The 24,443-nt window shown below is 38.7% G+C and overlaps 1 protein-coding gene and 1 long non-coding RNA gene across 10 annotated transcripts in view; one reads left to right on the plus strand and one right to left on the minus strand.

Moving 5' to 3' along the window:
* Positions 1-24,443, plus strand: part of TDRD1 (tudor domain containing 1) — a 49,048-nt gene that overhangs the window by 2,243 nt on the left and 22,362 nt on the right. For all 9 annotated transcript variants that reach the window (XM_082721463.1, XM_082721466.1, XM_082721459.1 and 6 more), the window contains exons 2-11: positions 7,475-7,805; positions 10,526-10,584; positions 15,197-15,341; positions 17,045-17,150; positions 18,081-18,144; positions 19,063-19,167; positions 19,398-19,577; positions 20,065-20,208; positions 21,305-21,476; positions 22,676-22,762. In XM_082721463.1, the coding sequence (XP_082577589.1) occupies positions 7,505-7,805; positions 10,526-10,584; positions 15,197-15,341; positions 17,045-17,150; positions 18,081-18,144; positions 19,063-19,167; positions 19,398-19,577; positions 20,065-20,208; positions 21,305-21,476; positions 22,676-22,762 (1,363 nt within the window). In that variant the 5' untranslated portion in view covers positions 7,475-7,504. The remainder of the gene's footprint in view (positions 1-7,474; positions 7,806-10,525; positions 10,585-15,196; positions 15,342-17,044; positions 17,151-18,080; positions 18,145-19,062; positions 19,168-19,397; positions 19,578-20,064; positions 20,209-21,304; positions 21,477-22,675; positions 22,763-24,443) is intronic.
* LOC309860032 lies at positions 1,505-24,116 on the minus strand. The gene is made up of 3 exons (XR_014309104.1): positions 23,981-24,116; positions 19,942-20,066; positions 1,505-1,807 (listed from the first exon to the last, which is right to left on the minus strand). It is a non-coding gene; the product is annotated as an uncharacterized lncRNA (long non-coding RNA).

Genomic DNA, 24,443 nt, shown 5'->3' on the forward strand with positions numbered 1-24,443 from the left:
ACAGATGAATGTATAAAGAAGATGTCTATGTACACAATGGACTACTACTCAGCCATCAAAAAAAAAATCTTCCCGTGATGTGGATGGAACTAGAGTGTATTATGCTAAGCAAGATAAGTCAAGCAGAGAAAGACAATTATATGATTTCAACAAAACAGTATCATAAGGAAAGGGAGGGAAAAATAAATACAAATCAGAGAGGGAGACAAACCATGAGAGACTTAACCATAGGAAACAAACTGAGGGTTCTTGGAGGGGAGAGGGTTAGGAGGATAGGGTAACTGGGTGATGGGCATTAAGGAGGGCACGTGGTATAAGACTGGGTGTTATATGCAACTGATGAATCACTTAACTCTATCTCTGAAACTGGTAATACACTATATGTTAATTTTTAAAAAATAAAAATTTAAAAAAACCCAAAAAACTAAATGTTGCCTTTGAGTAGCCATTCTCTCTGAATGTGTGTGGTTACCAGGAAAACAAAAGCAAACGTTAAGAGAAGAAAAAGAAAATTATAGTTGCATATCTGCCTCGAGTACTTTTGGTATTAAAGGAATTAACACACTGTGGTAAGAATTAATTTTACTCTAGCTTCTATTCTTCTGGGAAGGAAGGAAGAAGGTTTACAGTCACTGGTTGCAGGTATATCGCGGATGCTCTTGGCCAGAGGGAGGAGTGGGAACAGGATTCCAGGGGAGTATAAGAAAGGGTTTGCCCCTTAGGGCGCTTCACGTTTTATTGGTGTCAAATCATGAAGCACAGGACAAAAGGACAATACAAAGCCAAGGACTTCTTTTTGTGGGTGGAACTGTAGCAGTTACTTCCATTCCACTGGTCTTTTATTACATCAGTGATCACTTTAACATGAAGAAATTTGGGGACTTCCTAATTAACCTCTTGTGTTAAGGAAATATATACTAATTACTGTGAATTTAGGGATGATTATAAATACATTTTTTTAAAGATTTTATTTATTTATTTGACACAGAGAGAAAGATCACAAGCAGGCAGAGTAATAGACGGAGAGAGAGGGAAGCAGGCTCCCCGCTGAGCAGAGAGCCCAATGTGGGGCTCAGTCCCAGGACCCTGAGACCATGACCTGAGCCAAAGGCAGAGGCTTAACCCACTGTGCCACCCAGGCGCCCCTATAAATACATTTTTATTCATCATCACTAGCATATAAAAAATAGTAAACAGGAAAATAGTAAAAAATAGTAAGCAGGAAACTGCTTATTTTAAAACTGGGTAAGATTAGCCCATGAGGTATCATGACCATTGCAGCGATGTCTGTAATACACCTGTACCGGTACCCAAAGTCAGTAGCCCAAGGTTGGGAAGCACAGCATTATGGAATAGTGTCTGCCCACTCTAGATTCCGATATGTCCAGTGCTTCACACAGGATGAAGCGGAGTAGGGATAATTGCAATTTCTTACAGGCGTTTAACGTTGAAATACATGTGTTAGAATTCATAGGACTATAAATCAAAAAAGGCAATTAAAAATGGCAATTTTTATAGGATAATAAACATATTTTTAAAAAAATTAAATTCCAAAAGATGGTAGGTAACTCCCAAGTTTTAGGCGTACTCAGAGTAGTCCTGGCTGCTACTCCAAAAGCTAGTGCGTGATTGGAAGTAGTGTTCGTAGTGAGGGGTGGAATGATGGTTCTGTTGACCGGCTGTTGGCTCCCATCTGCAGTCCTGTGCTCAGTTAGGAGAAGGATGTCTGTGTGAGGGTTTCTGATGAGCTAGAGAAAGTCCAGACTTGTGAGAACCCTGGAAGGTGTTAGAACAGCTGGTGAAGGACCTGGAGGAAAATGGATATAGTAGACATCTCAGACATTTGGAAGGTTAAGGAAACAGGGCAGCAACAGGAGTCAGTCAGTTGGAAAGTGAACCCTTTTATAAAGGAGAATGTAGTACAGTTGGTTGTCCAAAATTAAAGGAAGTTAGAAGCTTCTAGTTATAGAACAGGTCTACGATATTTGCCCTGGGCGTTGTAATGAAAATTCCTGAATAGGGTGAGGCAAGCGAGGTGTCTTTCTAACCTACATATTCTGCTCTAGGTGGAGCTCCTTTTAAGCTTAAACTCTTTTTATTTGCTGCTTAAACTTCTAAGACTGATTCAGTTTTTTTTTCTTTTCTGAAAATTATTTATTTACTAATTTTTGGACTTTGGAAGAGTGGGTGTAAGACTTGAAGTTTTGCTATAAAGTTTCAGAAAACCTCATAACGTGATGTGATTCTCCATTTGAGACTGCCACATGTAATGTGAGAAATCAGGGTGTTTTTTTGTTAATGTTTTTAACAGACCTGGTTCCTGCACTCAAATTACTTAAAATAATCTAGAATACACAGACAACTGTCTGTAGCTAACTGTGCTACAGGATAGAAAGAAACTGACTGTCAGCCTTATCAAATAAGGACAAAGGAAAGGCTATTTTAGGAGTTACCTGTTGTGTATTGAGGGCCCCACTGGTATCTTGAGAAGATGACTATATCCTAGTTTTGTGGTTTAAATATTACTTGATCCTTGGTTAGGAATTAACCACACTTGAGGAAAAAATAGTCTTAATTTAAATGTAATGTTAATATTTTAATCTTTAAAATGCTTTTTTTCTATAAAAGTAATTCATTTTTAAACATAATTTGAGGAACTGGGGCGCCTTGGTGGCTCAGTGGGTTAAGCCACTGCCTTCGGCTCAGGTCATGATCTCAGGGTCCTGGGATCGAGTCCCACATCAGGCTCTCTGCTCAGCAGGGAGCCTCCTTCCTTCTCTCTCTGCCTGCCTCTCCGTCTACTTGTGATTTCTGTCAAATAAATAAATAAAATCTTTAAAAAAAAAAAACCCATAATTTGAGGAACACCTGGGTGGTTCAGTCAGTTAAGCATCTGACTTCGGCATAGGTCATGATCCCAGGGTTCTGGGATGGAGCCCAGAATCAGGTTCCCTGCTCAGTAGGGAGTCTGCTTCTCCCTCTCCCTCTCTCCCTCCCTCTGCTTGTGCTTGCACACTCTTTTCTTTTCTTTTTTAAGATTTTATATATTTGTTTGATAGATCACAAGTAGGCAGAGAGGCAGGCCGAGAGGGGGGAAGCAGGCTCCCTTCTGAGCAGAAAGCCCCATGTGGGGTTCAATCCCAGGACCCTGAGATCATGACCTGAGACAAAGGCAGAGGTTTAACCCACTGAGCCACCCAGGCACCCCAGTGTTTGCACACTCTTGAGCACGCACACTCTCTCTCTTTGTTGAATAAATAAAATCTTTAGGAAAAAAAAACCAACAAAATTTGAAAATGAAATAGACTATAAAAAAGATTCCTTTTGTCAATCTACTTTACCCCATAACACTCATTTAAAATTTGATGTATTTCATTGACCTTGCTTATATGGAGAGGTTATTTATTACAGTTATTATACAATGTTTCTGATTTTTCATTTCCTGTTCTTAGATATTTTATAATGTTTTTGAAAGCTAAGATTCTGGTTTTTAAGATTTTATTTATTCATTTGATAGAGATTACAAGTAGTCAGAGAGGCAGTCAGGGAGAGAGGAGGAAACAGGCTCCCCACTGAGCATAGAGCCTGATGCGGGGCTTGATCCCAGGACCCTGAGACCTTAACCCACTGAGGCACCCAGGTGCCCCGAAAGCTAAGATTATAAATGGTAGTGTTAATCTATCTAGTAGAGATATCACAGTTAACTTCTTTCTCAATTTTTTTCATTATTTTAAATAGGATTTTTTGATGTTCGGGATCATTATTATTATTTTTATTTTTAATTTATTTACTTATTTTGAAAGAAAGAGGAGGAGTGGGCAGAGGGACAGAGTGACAGGGAGGGAGTCTTAAGCAGACTTCATGTCAAGCATGGAGCTTGATCTCACAACACTGAGATCATGACCTGAGCTGAAATTAAGAGCTGGGTGCTTAACTGACTTGTGCCAGTCAGGCACCCCAATGTTAGGGTTATTTTAATGGGATGATTTCTAGGTGTAGATTTACCAGGTAAATGGCTAGAATATTTTTAAGAATACATGTACACTTGGGGTGCCTGGGTGGCATAGTCAGTTAAGTGTCCCACTCTTGGTTGCAGCTCGGGTCATGAGATCAAGCCCCTTGTCAAACTCCGTGCTCAGCATGGAGTCTACTTGAGATTCTCTTTTGCTCTGCCCTTTCTGCTCATGCACGTCTCTCTCTCTCTCTAAAATAAATAAATAATAAAAATGAAAAGAATGCATACATACCTTAAGAATATGTATCTATTTATAGACCTACACACATGTAGGTGTGTATATGTATGTATATCCAAATTGTCTCCCCATAAAAGCATACGAATTTATATTCCATGCAAAGGAATTTTGTTTTATTTTTCAAAGATTTTATCTTTACTTTTTTAAAAGGTTTTATTTATTTGAGAAAGGAAGAGAGGGCATGAGCAGGGGGGAGAGGCAGAGGGAGAGAGAGATGCAGGCTCCCGGGATGGTGACCTGAGCTGAAATCAAGAGTTTGTCACTTAAGCAACTTTGCCACCCAGGGGCCCAATGGGAGTATTCTTTTTAATCACACCCATGCTGGGCAGAAAATAATATATAATTATTTAATTTGATTTTTTAAATTACAAATGAGGTTGAATGCTTTCCCCCTTATGTTTATCAACTAATCTTCATTGTCTGTGCATTCTGTTCATGCCTTTTGCTCACATTTTATTGATATCTGTATCTGTTGGGCTGCAAATAACAGAATTCATGGGTTTATTTGATGTCACAGTGAGTCTGCATCGGCCAATCAGGGCTGGTGACTCAGGGATACTGACAGAGACATCAGGTGCTTTGCCTTTTCCACTCTACCATCCTTAGGGTGTGCATTCTTCTTTTTTGCTTATTGATTCCTGATTGCATTAAAGGAAGAAAGGGGTGAAAGATCCTGCAGCCAAATCTGTTCCTGTTCATCAGGAAAGGACAGAGCTTTCTGAGAAATTCTGCTAGGAGAAATTCTGCTCAGGAGAATGATTATGGCCAGCGTTAATCTCTAACTCAAGCTAGCAAAATCAGAGGTAGAAGATGGCCTTTGAGTTAAGTCACATCGCTGTAGTATCTGAATGTTTTTACTATTTATCCCATTTTTTAAAAATTTTGATATAGAGTTTTACATCTGTGCATTAATCTTCATTTTCTGGCTGCTTGCTATTTTTTGTAATTGTTTTATATAGTCATGTTTGCTATTTTCTTTGTGATATTTTACCGCGTTAAAAAACTAAACCGAAACCCTTCACCTGCTCATGTGGTTGTTGTAGGCTGATTCTCTGGGAAGCAAAACTTGAGGTGGAGATTTGTATACTTTGGTAAGTGAACGTGTTTTTGCTTGGCATTAGTGTTTCTGGAGTCCGTGGAGGTGACTTTTCTAGTTCGATATATGCCCAGTGTTGGAAAAGTGAATGCTCTTGATTGTATTGGTCCTTAGTAGATCAAGTTTATCGTGGTATTAAAATAGCACTCATTTTCTGTCTGTTGACAAGTGTGTAAGGCAGGTGTATATTTACTGTGGCCTAAATTTCTCCTCCCTCAAACAGTTTTTGTTTTATAGATCTGAGGACATTGTGATGCACTGATTCTTGGGTGTGCTCTCTCCTCGGGTGTTTCTTTCATACATGTAAAAAATCTTTGTCCCAGTTGAATTCTCTTTTATCAGCTATCAGTATTCATATTTCACCTTTTTAAAATTATTTGCATAGCACATGTTTTAATTCTATTATTTCCAAACTTGCCATAAATTTTATGTGTGCCTGTTGTGCATGACCTCTAGCAGGATGTTTTTCTCCCTCGTTTTCTCTCTTTCAATTAGCAATAATCGCGACTCGGATAAACCTCATTGGCTACGATACTGCCACTGCGCAAAGCTCGTTTTCTCTCTTAATTGAGACTAAATCATTGATAATTGGATTGCTTAGGTTTGGTTCCAGCATCTTATTTGGTGTTTTCCATTGACCATGCTTGAATCTTTCTTTTTTTTCTTTTTTGTTAGACTGAGATTTTTCTTCTGTAATTTAAAAAATTATACCTTGTTTTTGTTCTTGTAGTTCCCCTAGTATCTTAATGTGCATTGTTTATATTTCTTGTAAATTGTCTGTTACTCAGTATTCCTAGCCCCACCCAGTTTCCCCTGAAAATTAAGTTCTTATGTAACTTCACAGAATTTGTCTCTTTCCGAGCCCAACAATCTCATTCCCACCCAGTCTGAGCCGTGGGAGGATGTGCTTACTGTCAACTGTGCGCTTTCCCCAGTGGCTGTAGGATCTCCCATAACTGCCCATCTGCACCCTTTAGTTAGGGTTCTTCTCAGGATCTGGCCCACTGAGAGTCCCCCTCCCCAACCCCCACGCTTTGAGTGTGCATATGTATTTTTTTTTTATTATTTCATTCTCTTTTCTGTATTGTCACAGATTAGGCTAGGCCTAATTTAAAGCAAAAAATGATACAGAAATTTTAGGTCACCAGGAGGGAAGATGTTTCTGCTATATTTTTGTTTTCCCTTTAAAACAGTGTTAATCTTTAGATACTACTCATACCAGTTTAGCTTTCTGTGGCTTCCCCTCCTCTCAAAACTGAACAGTTTTGGGACAATAGGCAGTGTTACCTGAGGTCTGTGTACAAAGCTGTAGGTCACAGCCTCAGAAAGAAAAGTTGTTTGTCCACTTTTATTACTTCCCTTAGGCAGGACACTTAGTATTCTTTAAGAGTAATGGGAAAAAAACAAGCTAGCATCAAGTCTGGAGAGAGGTTTCTCAGAGGCACTTTGTAACAATACATGTACCTTATTTTCAGAGAAAGGTGCGTGCAGTTAAGTCCTTAAAAGGAGTAGATATAAATTACAGTTTATGGAAGCTAAGTTGGAGATGATCAAGCAGAGGACTGGGGGAAAACAGACCAAACAGAGGTCAGCTGAGGCAAACCGTGAAGGGTGCCTAGGAAGGAAGGACTTTGCCAGGCCAGTGAGGAAGGTAGAGGCACTGAGAGCTGGGCTCAGCATATTCAAGATCTCAGTGTCTCAAGTAGGAGCAGATAGAGGCATTCTGAGAGGCTGGAAAGGTAGGTGATGACCCGATGAAGACAATATCCTCATTGTATCTGACTGTTAAGTTGCATGCTCTGGCTTAGAAATATTTCTCTTAAAACATGCAAGTCCTTTTTTATTCCTGTTGTTTCAGAAGCTTTTTAAAGTAAAAAATGGTGTCGAACTCTGAGATGACTCTTTTGATGTCTCTTGAGTTAGCCTTTTGTCTGTGGTTGAATTGTGTGAAACTTGGGAGTTTGTACTTACTGAGATAGAGACTCTGTTCCTTTTGCTTTTAGGCCAGGATCTGATATCACGGTTACCTCTGCTTTGATGAGCCTTATTTGTTACATAAGAAGGGACTGCGATGCTTCTACTTTTGTAATTAAAAATTGCCTTTTAAATGCACTTCTTCCCATAGGCTTCTGTGAATGTTAAATTGCCACATACTATGATGTCAAGAAATAATTTGGAGTCATCTACTTGTAAGATGACAGAGCCATTTAATTTTGAGAAAAATGAAAACAAGCTTCCGCCACATGATTCTTTAAGAAGTCCTGGAGCACATGCTAACCACCCTAATTTCCGGTTGAAAAGTCCAGAGAATGGAAATAAAAAAAACAGTTTTTTGCTTTGTGAGCAAACCAAACCGTATTTGGCTAGTCAGGAAGACAATTCAGTATCTTCAAACCCTAACAGCATCAATGGAGAAGTGGTTGGATCCAAAGGAGACAGGAAGACGTTGTCAACAGGTAAGTGAAAACTACAGGCTTATTACTTCTTGATTCTGATGGTTTCTTTGGCTTATCACAGGTACGTGATCACATACCCATGTGCTATTAACAAAACAACTAAATAGCTACCTTACAGTATTTGCATGTAAAGGTTTAGAAGGAAAAGCCAGGTGCCAAATAACTTCCTTTGACTAGATTCATCACATGAATCTACAGAGGAGCTTCCCCCCACAATGGGAGAACCATACAAGGAATGTAGAAAGGACATCCTCTGCCTTTTTAAAGATTGGCCATGTTTAAAAAATACTATGTAAATTGCATAATTTGAGATACACAATCTGTCACAAAGATACACATAAGACATTATATTGTTTCATCAGATTTTTAAAAAGTTGTTCCTTTAGTCCTAATTCCAAAAACCTGGTTTTGAAGTTGGGGGAGCACTGGGTGAACGTATATCATATGTGATCTTTTAATGTTATGGTGATGTGGTTCTGGTGCATGGCCCTTGGGCCTCTGAGGTTTCCCAAGAGGTCGAAACTATTTTCCCGATAATACTAAAATGTCATTTGCCTTTTTTGTTGGGCTGACTTTACACCAATGATGCAGAAGCAAAGGTAAACCATTAATGCCATTATCATTAATGCCTCATTAGTTCCTACCTACTTGGGCTAGTGGTAATTGGGTATTTTCATTGCTATGAACTTGAGGTTAAAACAAAACCAGAAATGCCTTACTCAGGGCTGTCCTTGACAAATCTTGACACCTGTTTACACATATTTTTAGTATTTTGTGTAACAAAATGGGAATTACCCCTAACTTCTGCTTTATAGGAAGTATGAAAAGCATGCATGTGACAGAGCTATAGGCTGTATGGAAACTTTTTTTTGGAACATCATTTTTTACTTGAAAAGAATGAAAAATTCTGGTTATTCAGATTTACGGATCTGGCATTCATTTTCTCAAAAATGAATAAAGTGAACCTATTACTTCAAGGAAAACACCTGACAGTATTTTGTTGCTAATGATAAAATTCAAGCTTTTGAGCAAAATGAGAATTTCAGGAAATGCATATCTGCCACTCTGCCATGACAGCTTCTCAATACTTGGACTTTCCTGGGGAGGTGCCTGGTGATACTAAATAACACATGAATTTTAAAATATTTTGTAATGGAATCTGTCGACAATTGAAAGATCTGTATAACTCAAGAGTTTCTCATTCTTCTCCAAATGACCAATGCCTCATGTTGCACAGTCACTCATGGGTAAAAATCCACTCAAAGTGCAGGATCAATCAATGGATTCCAATGTCACATTATGAAAAAGTTTTAGATTTCTCATTGCAATTACCCCTCAAACTACCACTTGAGTTTTGGCATGATGTTAAAGGAAAACATCCATAATTACCTGAGAAAGCCGTTAAATACTCGTTTTTTGCAACCATGTATCTGTGCGAGGCCAGATTTTCTTCATATGCTTCAACCAAAACAACACAAGGGATTGAATGCAAAAGCAGGTATGTGAATCCAACGATCATGATTTAAACCAAACATTACAAAAATGTAAAACAGTGCTACTCTTCTCACAATTTTTTTTTTGCTTTTGAAAATGTAGTGTTTTACATACAAAAATCATGTCAATGTAGTGCATTTATTTTTAAATAAACTTTTAATTTTTAAAACTAATTTTTAATTTCTTTTTTAACAGTTTTTAGGGGGAAGAGGGACAGAGGGAGAGAGAGAATTTTAAACAGGCTCCATATCTGGGCGCCTGGGTGGCTCAGTGGGTTAAGCCACTGCCTTCGGCTCAGGTCAGGATCTCGGGGTCCTGGGATCGAGCCCCGCATCAGGCTCTCTGCTCAGCGGGGAGCCTGCTTCCTCCTCTCTCTCTCTGCCTGCCTCTCTGCCTACTTGTGATCTCTCTCTGTCAAATAAATAAATAAAATCTTTAAAAAAAATAAATAAAAATAAACAGGCTCCATATCCAGCACAGAGCCCTCACAGGGCTCAGTCTCAGGACCCTGAGATCATGATCCAAGTCAAAATCAAGAGTTGGATGTTTAGCCACTGAGCCACCATGTGTCCTTACTTATTTTTTTTTTTTAAGTAAGCTTTATGCCCAATGTGGGGTTTGAATTCATGACCCTTAGATCAAGAGTCACATGCTCAGGGCACCTGGGTGGCTCAGTGTGTTGAGGCCTCTGTCTTTGGCTGGGGTCATGGTCTCGGGGTCCTAGGATCGAGCCCCACGTCAGGCTCTCTGCTCAGCAGGGAGCCTGCTTCCCTTCCTCCCTCTCTGCCTGCCTCTCTGTCAACTTGTGATCTCTGTCTGTCAAATAGATAAATAAAATCTTTAAAAAGAAAAAAAAAAGTCACACGCTCTACTGAGTCAGCCAAGCACCCTTTAATTTCTAATATAGGTAAGTATTGAGACACATAGGCCATATAAACAAAATCTCTCTGAGGTTCGCAATTTCTTAAGTGTGTAAATGAGTCTGAGGTTCAAAAAAGTCTGAGAATTGCTGCCTTGGTGAATGGAGAAAAATTCACAAGAGGAATAGCAATTAAGGAATGTTCAAACAAATCCTTATTTTTCATTAGGAAAAGTAAGTTGTTGTTTATTTGTAGTGTAGGCTTAAGGCTATTATAGTATATCTTTATTATTTGAATATCTAATTATGGTTTTGTACATTTTCAGGAATAAAGTAATATTTGGCTCTTTATGTTTTCTCTCTCCAGGAAACTCCGTGTCCCCATTAAATGCCGGAAACAATTCACCACCCAAAGAAGTAAATAGTGTAAGGTTTTCTGTTTGTTTTCTATTTTGTGTTTTTGTTTGGGTGTAAAAGATTCTAAACATATTTTATATTGTGAAGAACTACTCAATTTTCAGATGTTATTGAAGGTGAAGCTTCCTTTTCTTCATCCTAATATCTTTAAAAAAAAAAAATTCAGTTCTGTTGACGTAATTACAGTATGCCGTGCCACTGTTAGTGCAGCCCTGCAATGACGTGCAGAGAAAATACAGATCCTGTGTAGCTCTTTGAGTTTCTCCCTGTGCGATGTGCTACAGAATTTAGTATAATATGGTAACAAGTATGTTGACAGTGATACTGTCAAGATACAGAACATTTGCATCTTTCCCTTACATGCTTTTTTATGGTCATACCATTTCCCTCTTGCCCCTACCACCTCCTTAATCCATGGAGGCTACAAATCTAATCCACATGGAGAGTTTTGTCATTTTAAGGATGTTATATAAATGGAATCCTACAGAATGTAACTTTTTGGGATTGGATAAATTCATTCAGTGTAATTCTGTGGATATTCATCTAGGGTTTGTTGTATCCGTAGTTTTATTTTTATTGCTGAAAACTAGTCTGTGGTTTAACATTCACATTCTCAAGTGAACCTGCAGGGTTTCCAGTTCTTGGCTATCACAGTTAAAATTTACAAAACTCCATGTGCAAGGTTGATGTGAACAGAAATTTTTTGTTTCTGTTTGTTTCTCCTCTGGGATAAATGCCCAGGAGTGCAATTTCTGGGTCATGGAGTATTGCATATTGAGTTTTTTAAGAAGCTACCAAAGCATTTTCCAGAAGAGCTATACTATTGGACTTTCCCACTGAGAATATCTGCAGTGTCACACCAGCATGTGGTGCTGGCGGTGGTTTTATTGTTCCCAGTCTTATAGACACATGTTGATATTATGTAGTAGTTTTAAATTGTGTTCCCCTGATGGCTACTGATAAACACTTTCTCATGTGCATAGTTGCCATTTCTATTTCATTTTTGATATGTTTACTCATGTCTTTTGTCCATTTTCTGATTTGGATTTTTTTTTTAACTGCTCAGTTTTGAAAGTTCTTTATATGTTCCAGGTTCTAGTCTTTTGTCAAATATGTGTGATTCACTAATGATTTCTCCCAGTCTATAGCTTGTCTTCAATCTCTTATCAGGCAAGGTGTTTGGCAGAGCAAATGTTTTTTAATTTTAATGATGTCTTGACCACTTTTTCTTTTATAGATTTTGCTTTTGGTGTCAAGACTAGAAATTCTTTGCTGCTTCAGATCCAGAAAATTTGGGGCATTATTCCCAAAAAGTTTTATAATTTTACCTTTAGTTTTGTGATCCACTTTGAGTTAATTTGAAGGTCTTTTTGTTTTGTTTTCTTTTAATTTCTCCACCATTTGTTAAAAATGCTCTATTTCCTCCACTGAATTGCTTTTGCACTTTTGTCAAAAATTAGACGTATTTATTCCATTGGTGGGGGGAAGAGGGTTGAGGGGGTCTAAGGAGAAGCTGTCTCTCTGCTGAGCAGGGAGCCTGACCTGGTTTTGATCTCAGGACCCAGAGATCATGACCTGATCTGAAGTCCAATGCTTAACCACCTGAGCCACCCAGATGCCCCTTTTTTGGTCCTATCAAAGAACCAGGTCTTTGTTTCATTGATTTTTTTTTTCTCTAAGTTTTTGTTTTTTAATTTCATTGATTTCTCCTTTTATCTTTGTTTCCTTGCTTCTGTTTGCTTTTGGCATTTTTTTCTTACTTTTTTAGATTCTTAAGATGAGAATTTAGATTATTTGAAACTTTCCCTCTTTTCTAGTGTGTGAACTTAGTGCTACGAATTTACCTCTTGGCAATGTTTTAACTGTGTCTTACAAATTTTGATTTGTTATGTTTTCATTTTCTTTTAGTTCAACTTTTTTTTTAATTTCTTTTGAGACCTCCTCTTTGACTCATGAGTTGTTTAGAACTCTATTGTTTTCAAATGTTTGAAGATTATTAATTACTCTTGTTACTTATTTCTAGTTTGAGTCCACTGTTGTTGAAAAATCTACTCTGTGTGATTTAAATTTGTTGAGCTTTTCTTTATGGCCCCATGTGTTGTCTTAGTATATGTTCTTTAGCACTTGAAAAGAATGTCCATTTTATGGTTGGGTAGAATGATCTATAAATGTCTAACAGAATCCCTTGGTTGATGGTGATCTCAAGTTCTTTTGTATTCTTGGTGATTTTCAATGTAGGTCTACTAATTGTTGAGATAAGGATATTAAGGTCTCTATAATTATATATTGTCCTTTTCTCTTTTCAGTTTCATTTTGCTTCAATTTTTTTCTGTTAAGTCTATTGTACTTATTGTATTTTATTTAATGTGTTCTTCCTTTCCTTTCGTTCCAGCATTCCTTTATTTCCTTTATGTTTAGAGAACGTCCTTTAGCCATTCTTTAAGTCTGCTGGTGACAAATTCTTAGTTTTCTTTCATTTAAGAATGTCTTGGTTTTGGGGCGCCTGGGTGGCTCAGTGGGTTAAGCTGCTGCCTTCAGCTCAGGTCATGATCTCAGGGTCCTGGGATCGAGTCCCGCATCGGGCTCCTTGCTCAGCAGGGAGCCTGCTTCCTCCTCTCTCTCTCTGCCTGCCTCTCAGTGTACTTGTGATTTCTCTCTGTCAAATAAATAAATAAAATCTTTAAAAAAAAAAAAAGAATGTCTTGGTTTCTATTTCTTCTTTACTCCTGCAGGATACTTTAAAGTGTTATATTATTTTCTTCTGCTCTCCAGGGTGTATTTTGAGAAATCTATTTTCTTCTGAATTACTTTTTCCCCTGTAAGTAAAATGTCCTTTTCCTCTCTCTGCTTTTAACTTTTTTTGTCTTTAGCTTGAAGAAGTTTGACTACGTGAGTCTTGGTGTGGATTTCTTTGATTTGGTCAGGGACTCGCTCAACATGAATTTGTAGATTTATATCTTTTGCCAAATATTGTAAGTCTGGGGCATTTTTTATTTAAGAACTTCTTTGGGGGTGCCTGGGTGCCTCAGTGGGTTAAAGCCTCTGCCTTTAGCTCAGGTTATGATCCCAGGGTCCTGAGATCCAGCCCCACATCGGGCTCTCTGCTCAACAGGGAGCCTGCTTCCCTTCCTCTCTCTCTGCCTGCCTCTCTGCCTCCTTGTGATCTGTCAAATAAATAAATAAAATCTTAAAAAAAAAAAAAAAAAAAAAGAACTTCTTCACCCTGACTTTTTTTCTCTCCTGGGACTCCAAAGACATGAATGTTAAATATTTTGTTATAGTCCCATAGGTCTCTGAGGCTCTGTTTATTTCGTTTTTTCTCCATTTTGTTTTTTCTCTCTTCTTAGGTTAGGTAATTTCTGTTGTTCAGTCTTCAAGTTTACTGAGCCTTTCCTCTGTTCTCTCCATTTTGGCATGGCATCCCTCACCTCAAAATAACATTCCTTGTTATTTTGCTTTCCAGTTGTGAAACTTCCATTTGGTTCTTCTTTATATCTTCTGTTTCTTCGCTGGGACTCTTTACTTTTGTTTCAATTGTGCTCCTAATTGCTTACTGAACTATTGATGGCTCCTTTAAAATGTTTGTCAAACTTCTCTGTTGTCTTGATGTTGGCTTTTTTTTTTTTTTAAATTCAGTTGTGATTTCCCTTTTTCTAAATAAGACAAGTGATTTCATATTGAAACTAGCACATTTGAGGTATTATGTTAATGAAATTCTGTATCTTATTTAAACTTCCTTTTTAGCTAGCTTCCTCTGACCCTACATCAGAGGGTGGGTGCTGCTGGGTGGGAGTAGATGTCCAGGCTCTTCAGTCAGCCTGAGCTGGCACTGAAGGAGGTGCTCTCCCTTGCTCTTGGGTGAGGGTGGGAGTTCCAGCTTCCAGGTAGGCCTCATGTGATACCTCCTCCTTGCCAGAAGTGATGAGTGCCTCTTTACTGATAAAGGAGTGGGATGGAGTGGGGAGAGAGTAGGTAGGTCAGAGAGGAGAATTAGAGGGGAAGATTTGGGAGACACTAATTACTTTTGAACAGTGGTTAAAAAGTCCTGACTGTCCACTGGGAGTCCTCTTCTACCTCCCCAGTAATGGTGGTTGGGGTAGGAGGAACACTCCTACCTGTTGGGTGAAAGTCCGGGTTCCCGGGGAGACTCCTAGGGATGAAATGCCAGCACCCTACTCTAGAACAGGGCCACAGTTTTTACTGTGGTGTTTGTCTAGGGTAGAACAGTTACTGGTTTTCTGTATTGCTGGGATGCCCATTTCTTGGTCTTTAGCTCAAGAGAGGATACTTTCTGTTGGGGCTTTTATTGTCTGTACTGTTTGGCATTTTGGGTTGCTGGCTTCTCCAGCACCGTGTCTGAAATACATGAGGCAAAAAGAAAACTCCGGAACTCATTGTCTTGTTCTTCTCTGGGCCCCAAATTTCCTAGCCTGTCTGCTGCCCTCTTGTCAAAGTCAGCTTATGTTTGTTTATATTATAAGTCTGGGTTTTTAGTAGCATGTAATAGGAGGACTAGGGAAAGGTGCATCTTTTTTATTTGTCCAGAAGAGGAAATCCCAAATACAGTATTTAAAAAAAACTACTACCAAGTTTTAATATTGCTATTCTTTTTTCTTAATAGAAGCCTAGCAATAACGTGCCTCCTGCAAAGTCAAAAAAAATACACAAGTTGGTTGAGAATTCCTTGTCCATAAATAATTCAGCACTCTTCAACTCCTTAGGACCTTCTTTTCGGTCAACAACTTGCCATCGCTGTGGCTTGTTTGGTAAGCATATTTCCTTAACATGTCTGGATTATTTTTTCACACATTTGAAAAATATTTTTACTATGGAAAGTTTAAAACATAGTAAGTATGAACAGAATATTGTACCTGCTCTATACCCATCTCTCTGCTTCAGCAGCCACTGGCATTCTACAGTTGTTCATCCATACCTTTCCACTCTTGCTGCTTCCTTACCCGATTATTATTTCCCATAGTTTTGTTTGTGATAAAATTTACATGCACTGGGATGCACAAACTCACATGCTTATTAAGACAGAATATTTCTATCTTCTTAGAAAGTTCCCTTCTAGCTCCTTCCAATCTCTATGGCCACGAGAGGCAACCACAGTGGTTTTTTTAATTGAACTGTAAATTAATTTTGCCAGTTTTAGAACTTCATAAAAATGGAATCTTGATTCTTTTGTGTGAAGCTTTTTTTTCATTTAGAATAATATTTTTAGTATTAATATGGTCTACATACACTATTTTTTGGTGCCAAGTAGTAGTTATACGATTCTATCACAGTGTATCTGGTTTTTTATTGAACAGTTTTGCTTGTGTTTAGCTTTTGGTTATTATAAATAGAGCTCTTTCCATGCTTTTTCACAAGTCCTTATGAGGATATATATTTCCCTTTCTCTTGGGTACATACCTAGGAGTATAATTGCTGAGTCAAAGGGTAGGTATATAAGTTTAGAGGAAACAGCCAAGCCATTTTCCTGAGTAGTTATCCTGTTCTGCCTTCCCAGTGATAGTGAGTTTTGTGCTCCACATCACTGTCATTCGGTGCTGCTGGTCTTTTCAACGTTAGCCCTCCTCGTGGGTGTGTACTGGTATTGCAGTGTGCTTTTATTTTTATTTATTTATTTTTAAAGATTTTATTTATTTATTTGACAGAGATCACAAGCAGGCAGAGAGGTAGGCAGAGAGAGAGAGGAGGAAGCAGGCTCCCTGCCGAGCAGAGAGCCTGATGCGGGACTCGATCCCAGGACCCCGAGATCATGACCTGAGCCGAAGGCAGCGGCTTAACCCACTGAGCCACCCAGGCACCCCTGCAGTGTGCTTTTAAATTCTATTTCCCTCATGACCCGTGAGTGATCTTGAGCAGTATTTCACATGCTTACTGACCACTTGGACATTTAGCTTTTTTTTTTTCTTTTGAGTAGAAACATTTGAGGCCAGCCTGGTTTTTTTTGGTTGTTGTTGTTTTTTTATGTGGGTTTTTTTTTTTTTTTTCTGCCTGTATATTCATAGGGTTTTTTTAGTACTTTATTTTAAAAACTTCTGGGTTTTTCTGGATGTGATTCTCTTCATTGGTTTTTTGTCTTGTATTTTTTTTTTAACAGCGCGAGGTAATAAGCCGTGTCAGAGTTTGCTTGCGCAAGTTTGTTTTCACAACCACACACTTTCTGTTTCCTTTGATTGTGCCTTTTATAATGTGTTCTGGGCTCTACTTTAGGAAAGTCAGTCATGTTTTCAGTCTGTCCCACCTTTCATTTTCATCTTTGCATTCCTATTTGCAATCTGAGAGAGCTTTAAAAATTTAATCTTAATGCCTAATCAAAAACATCATCATCCTCTTCATGTAATCTTCCTGATGTGATTAATAGATGGTGATTGGTATGTCTGGTCTTTGAAAATGTCTTGCTCTCAGCAACAAATACTTGGAATAAAACGCTGGTGATGTTACGGGCTGTGTTCTGTAGGATCGCTGAGGTGCTCACAGTGCAAGCAGACCTACTACTGCTCCACAGCGTGCCAGAGAAGGGACTGGTCCGCACACAGCATCGTGTGCAAACCTGTTCAACAAAAGTAAGCATGATTTCTTTTATTCACTAGGGAATATTTAAACGGGCTTTATTTTTGATAGTGTAAGAATCAAATGAGGTTAGCAGGCTATAACTATGTAGAAGTTGTCACTTTTATTTACTGAGGTGTAACATAAAGGATGCAAATTTGAAATGAAGAGCTTACAAATTCAGGACTGAGTTTCCATGAATATGATTCTATTAGTACATATTCAGAGTCAGAACTTTAAGTTTTTAGTGTTTGTAATAAGTAGACCTTTATAATTTTTTTTTTTAAAGATTTTACCTGTTTATTTGACAGAGAGAGACAGAGAGGTCACAAGTAGGCAGAGAGGCAGGCAGAGATAGAGGGAGAAGCAGGCTCCCCGCCAAGGAGAGAGCCCGATGTGGGGCTCGATCCCAGGACCCTGGAACCATGACCCGGGCCGAAGGCAGAGGCTTAACCCACTGAGCCACCCAGGCGCCCCTATAAGTAGACCTTTAGAATTCCTTTTAAACACGTGTTCTTTCCTGAATTATGATAAGGTAGAACACTCACAGTGTCTCATGAATTGCGACTTTAAAATATGAAAATCTTAGTGGCATGGCATTTACCAGTTTACAAAGCAGTTTCACATCTATAACTTCATTCGGTCCTCAAAACTATTGAGCTCGTGTAGGGATTACATCTTGCAGATAAGAAAGCTGGGGCTTGGAGATTGTGGCTGCAGAGGTCCCTTTAATCAGGTGGCTTTGGAAGAGGCGAGCTCGCCCACAGGGTAGACTGGTGCAAAGCCAGCCCTGGACTATTTTGCTCTGTTACTACTGTGAAACTCTCTGAAGGAAGCTGTTTTTCTCCTTCTGGATTTTGATGATTGAGAATTTAACATCACTGTGGCCCCTACTCTTGATTGGCTCTGTACTCTAAGTATTATAATCAGCTGCTTTATTTCAGTTTCCACAAACGTGAAGATAGTAAGTCACCTTTTGAAACAAAGAACATGGAAGTGAAAAATGAGGTATGATGTACTTTTTGTCTTTAGAGTAAATTTTGAATGATTTCCTTTTAAATTAAGAGGGCTTAAGCTAAATGAAATACCACTTCTGCATTTCACCAATGTTTATCCACGTGATCTCCACACCCAACATGGGGCTCGAACTCTCCAGATCCCAGATGGAGTTGCAGGTCCGTCTGACTGAGTCAGCCAGGTGCCTCTGCATCAATGTTTATTAAATCCTGTGTTTCCTGTGGAATAACCTGTACACCTTAATGATCGATTGGGTGACTGCTGGGGATTTTTGAGCATTATGTGTGCCCAGCACTCTGCCCCGAAGGACTTGTGATGCCTGTGTCTCAGTGTAAAATTGTTTGGATTCCTGAGAGACAGCCCCTCTCTCTAGTCCCTGCATGCACACATTCTCTGGCTTTGTGTCCTGCCCTTGTACGGAAGGAGCATTTTTTTCTCCAAGACCTCTCTTCCATGTAGGTAACTGTGGGCTAAGTCATTCATAACTTGAAAAATATCAGTAGTGCTTAGCTCATCTATAATTTTTAGGCTTCTCTAGCTGGTCCTAGTTTCTACTTAAAAAAAAAAATCTGACTTCCTCAAATATTCATACTTATAAAATGTTAACAAGTTCAAACTTAAAACACTAACCCCCTCCGTTTTATTTTATAAACTCAACATTATCATCACCACTGATGATACTTCAGTATCATCACCACCACCTGATACTTCAGTGATCCCACTGCTGTGTAAACTGCCTAGGGACAGTGGGTTTTATTGGCTCTTGGAGTTACACACTATATCTCTCTGTTACTCAAGCCTCAGGGGCTATTTTGGCCTCAATTCCAGCAAATGGTGGCCACAGTATTGCTTGGAAACATGTGCTTGTATAAGTAACTCACTCATGTGTTTTGTTTTTTTAAAACCCAGGGTGATTACCCTCTTGGAGCTACTAAAGAAATAGCCACTGGTGCTGATAAAATAATGTTTTCTGATTTGAGAAGTCTACAACTCAGGAAAACCATGGAAATAAAGGTATTTGTTATTTAATTTCTATAGACAGAGATCCAAAGAACTATAGATTTTTATTCCTTGTTTCCTGTTTTTAGTTTGAGCTTCTAAGTGAGCTACGAAATGTAACTGATGAAACTGATTGTGAAAACTGTCTTAAAATACCCTTTTAAAAATCTCATTAGAAAGCTTTAAGAAATTGCCATGTGCTTGTGTTCTCAGTGAATTATTGCACCTTTTCTGTCTTTTGAAAGGGTACAGTTACTGAATTCAAACACCCAAGTGACTTCTATGTGCAGTTATATTCTTCAGAAGTGTTAGAATACATGAACCAGCTTTCTGCGAGTCTAAAGGAAACCTATGCACATACAACTCAGGAGGATTACATTCCTGTTAAGGGGGAAGTTTGTGTTGCCAAGTACACTGTTGATCAGGTAACCGCTGATGAAGTGAATTATTTAATACGATGTTTTAATTTACTTTTGTCATATAAGCTGGACACCAGAGCTTTTAATAATGCATTTGCTGGCTTAACCAGAGTCTGTGGTCACATTCCTGTCTCTCTTCCTTATTCGGTATTATGGATTTGTTGGGTGAGCCCTCCAGCTCTGTCGATAGGCGCCTCCTCTGCCAAGTGCAGATGGACAGCCAGCCCTGCAGCCTATGCACTTCTGTACTGAGGCATTAGTGTGTCATTGTGTCTCCTGGGCTAGAGTAACCTGGGAGTGGTTGTCTGTACATTAGTCTCCTAAGTAGACAAATTCAGGGATTTCTTAGCCAGATTGTTAGAAGATTAACCTGTTAAATGAGTCCCTCAGAACAGAGCTGTAGTTTCTCCTTTGGCTGTTCTATAGATGGGCTGAGAGTTTTGAAGCCTGAGAGACCGTTTTGAAGCAGAGCACCATTATATTTCACTTTCAGACCTGGAACAGAGTAATGATACAAGATATTGATATGCTGCAGAAGAAGGCACATGTCTTATATATTGATTATGGAAATGAAGAAATAATTCCAGTAAACAGAATTCACCAACTAAATAGAAACATTGACTTATTTCCTCCATGTGTAAGTCTTTTTTACTTTCTGAATTCCTAATAGTGTCCCCAAAGAGCTGTCTTTAATATATATATATATATATATATATATATATATTTAAAGATTTTATTTATTTATTTGACAGACAGAGATCACAAGTAGGCAGAGAGGCAGGCAGAGAGAGAGGAGGAAGCAGGCTCCCCACTGAGCAGAGAGCCCAATGTGGGGCTCGATCCCAGTACCCTGAGATCATGACCTGAGCCGAAGGCAGAGGCTTAACCCACTGAGCCACCCAGGCGCCCCTGTCTTTAATATTTTAATGGGCACAATATTTGCTTGCTCTGTTCTGTAATGGTTATTATAAAAAAGTACCTATTGGTATATTTCTCATTTTTACTAAATGTAGATAAATGTCATTGGCTTTCTTGGATCCATTTAAGAAGCCTTAGGTAATCCTTCATTACATGAGAAACTTTGCATTTTTTAGGGACATCTTATCCATCTGTTCTTTTTTTTTTTTTTTAAAGATTTTATTTATTTTTATTCGACAGACAGAGATTACAAGTAGGCAGAGAGGCAGGCAGAGAGAGAGAGGAGGAAGCAGGCTTCCTGCTGAGCAGAGAGCCCGATGCGGGCCTCGATCCCAGGACCCTGAGATCATGACGTGAGCCGAAGGCAGCGGCTTAACCCACTGAGCCACCCAGGCGCCCTCCATCTGTTCTTTTAAAAACAATCATTTCTATGTATAATACATTGTCTGGAAGCAACCTGAATTTATATGTATTTGAGGGATAATTAATTATCCTTTCATAAATTTCTCAAGCTTCAGGTCCCAAAAGGAAAAGTACATGGATAGAGTAGCGCAAGAGACAAATTACATACAAAAATTAGATACAAAATTACGTAATTACATACATAATGTACATATGTAAAAAAATACATAATTACATATGTAAATACATAATTACATATGTACAAAAAACATAAAATTGCTTATTTGTTCTTGGAAGATTTCTGATAAATATTCAGTGATAAATGTATTACCTTTAAAAAATCTTCATGTTATTAATTAGAAAAAATCATTTTCAAATACTAATTTTTTAGTAACTCATGTAAAATCTTTCAGGCCATAAAGTGTTTTGTGGCCAGTGTTATCCCAGCAGAGGGGAACTGGAGCAGTGAATGTGTCAAAACGATTAAGTCACTGTTAATGGAGCAGTACTGCTCTGTAAAGATTGTTGACATTTCCAAAGAAGAAGTGGTTACCTTTGCTGTGGATGTGATGCTGCCCAGCTCAGGTAAGATCGAACTCTGCTTTGTAGATGCAGCAATTAATATGGTGTTTAGTCTTCAGCTGTTACACAGAGAAGAAATAGAAACATGAAATGAGGCCAAGTAAGCTCCTCGCAAGTCCTTCAGGGTGTGACCTTGCTCTTGCCGGTGGCAGTCAGTCGGAGACCCGGCATCGGCATCAGTGGTGGAGCTGGGGGGCTTCAAAGGCTAGGTGCTGACTTAGTGTGGGGATGACTGTTAGCCTTTTGATACGGCTGTTACGATCACCATTCCTGATTTCTACTCACTTATGGAGAAAAATTCAAGAGTTTCCTTATGAATTGGTCCATACTTTCACCACGAGTGCTTTTTCCTTGAAGAATCTTCACAGAAGTGCGTTTGGTTAGTAATGAGAATGTAAGTGCCTAGTATTTAAGTGTGGAGATGGAAACCCCTCGGAATCCCTTCTGTGTGTTCAAAAAGTGACTTCTGACCATGTGCTTATAATTGTATCTCACTTTCCAAGGTATCATTCTTTTTCTTTAGGAGACATACTATTGGTTGATGACATGGTAGAAAGTTCATTTAAATCTTTAGTGAAATTAAGTATTTTCTTTGCTGTGTATTGTTTTGTATTATGACTCAGTCTTCTGGATGGTATTTCTTTTTTTTTTTTAATTTAATTTTTTTTCAGTGTTCCAAAATTCATTGTTTATGCACCACACCCAGTGCTCCATGCAATACATGCCCTCTGCAATACCCACCACCGAGTTCACACCCCCCACCCTTTCCCCTCCAAAACCCCTCAGTTGGTATTTCAAGGAACTTGAAGTTTATGACATGCTGGCTACCCCTTGTTTCAGCCATACTTTGAGAAAAAATAGTCTTAGTTTAACACTAAACTTATTTTTTTCTTATAAATGGTGGCCATACTAAGCCTGCCAGTGAGGTAGCAACTAAATCTTTCATGTTATCCAGAATTTTGAGGTGAAATATTTTTATAAAATTTTCTGCCACATGACAATGGTAATTTTGCTTCAATTTTTAAGGCTGAGCATTAGTTAACAGTATTTTGCACACAGAAACTGAACTGGTAACGAAATAGGCCAGTGTATTAATAGATATGATCTCTAGGTCACATGATTATGATTCATTTGTTTCATGTTTATGCTTTTCTTCTTGGTATAATATCTCAATGGGGATGTATTTTCTTAACCATTTTTAGGAAAACTCTTAGATGATGTGCTCATAGAAATGGGATATGGCTTGAAACCCAAGGGACAAAATTCTAAGAAGCAAAGTGCAGATGCAAGTGAGTATACAGATTCGTATAGAACAGTACAGTGACTCCAGGTACTAAAGAATATCTTCTCTCCTAAATAAACAAAAAAAAAAAAGGGCAGAGCTGTCACACTGACAGATTTAATGGAAGTAACCATTCTTTGAACTTTATGTAAAAAAGATAAATATTCATTTAGTAGCACATTACGTCTAAGCTTAGTCTTCCCTCCCTGCCTGTTTTCCTTCCGCATCTGTCTTCCGTATTAATCCTTGACATGACGATTATCAGAAATCTCCAAAGTACTAAATATCATGACAGTTTGAGTTGAAGGGTTTTTAGCTAACATGTCCTTAGTTTAATTTTCCCTCCTTACTTAGGTGTTCCAACAATAACAAATAGGATAATTCTGTTCTGGTAAGATGGTGTTTCTTCATAAATTTTTTTTTTTACTTCTCATTTAATTATGTGTGTGGCTTTTCCGTTTAGTATAACAAGAATTATATTAAACAAGAACTAAGAAGTTTTGCTACTAGCATTTTATTTTCTCATTTCCTAGTTATATGTGGTATTTATTGCCCTGTTTTCCTTCTTACTTTGTCCCTTTACCAATTACTTTGGATGTAGACATACCTCATTGTTTCTTGCTCATTCATCCAGAGGTGATGGCCAGGTTAATGGTTCTGTGACTAGATGTATCCCTTCATATAAACCAGGTTGACACATTTTTAAGTCTACCTTATCCTTACCTCCTGTCCTTTGCCTTGTCTCATTGGTTGCCAGGTCTCGATTGGTTCTTCTTCCTGAATATCCTTTGTATATGATTTTTTTTTCTTTTTTAAAATACTTTTTTTCCTTATTATTTTTCTAGGTCAGGAATCCTGACCAGTTGTGGATAATTGCAACAGCCTTCTCTGACTTTTTCTGATGTCTGAATTTTTTTTAAAGATTTTTTATTTTATTTATTTGACAGAGAGAGAGAGATCACAGTAGGAAGAGAGGGAGGCAGAGAGGGAGGAGAAGCAGGCTCCCTGCTAAGCAGAGAGCCTAATGTGGGGCTCGATCCCAGGACCCTGAGATCATGACCTGAGCTGAAGTCAGACCCACTGAGCCACCCAGGCACCCCTCTGCTGTCTGAATTCTTTATAATACTATACATGATATCCCCAGAACACAAATCTTAGTATGACAGCTCTGCTGGAAAGTTTGTAGTAATTCTTTGCCATCTAGAGGAGAAAACCGATCACTTACTGATCTAGTAGTAGTCATGGTTGAAACCATAAATGCTGGTGGGAGAGTGTGGGATCGGGGAAAAAAAGGGGGTGGGGGATAAACCCAGGGCCTACAGCATCGAGTGAGAAGTCATAATGGGGAAGGTGGGTAGAGTGGGGACAAAAGTTGCCAGAGCAACAGAAGGGTGAATGCTTCTAGAAGGAAGTGATCAGTAGTAAAAGCAAGGCTTGCAGAGCTGTCTCGTAGAAGGAACAAAAATCTCCTGGACAGTATTTGCTTCACTGAGGGACTATGGAGGTGCCTTAGTGGAGGGTATTCTGTGGTCAGGACAGACACGTAGAGAAGAGATGATAGGGACGCCTGGGTGGCTCAGTTGGTTAAGCAGCTGCCTTCAGCTCAGGTCATGATCCCAGCATCCTGGGGTCGAGTCCCACATGGTGGGGGGGGGGGGTGCTTGCTCAGCAGGGAGCCTGCTTCTCCC

The sequence above is a fragment of the Mustela nivalis genome (assembly GCF_964662115.1).
Source record: "Mustela nivalis genome assembly, chromosome: 2".
NCBI lineage: Eukaryota > Metazoa > Chordata > Mammalia > Carnivora > Mustelidae > Mustela > Mustela nivalis.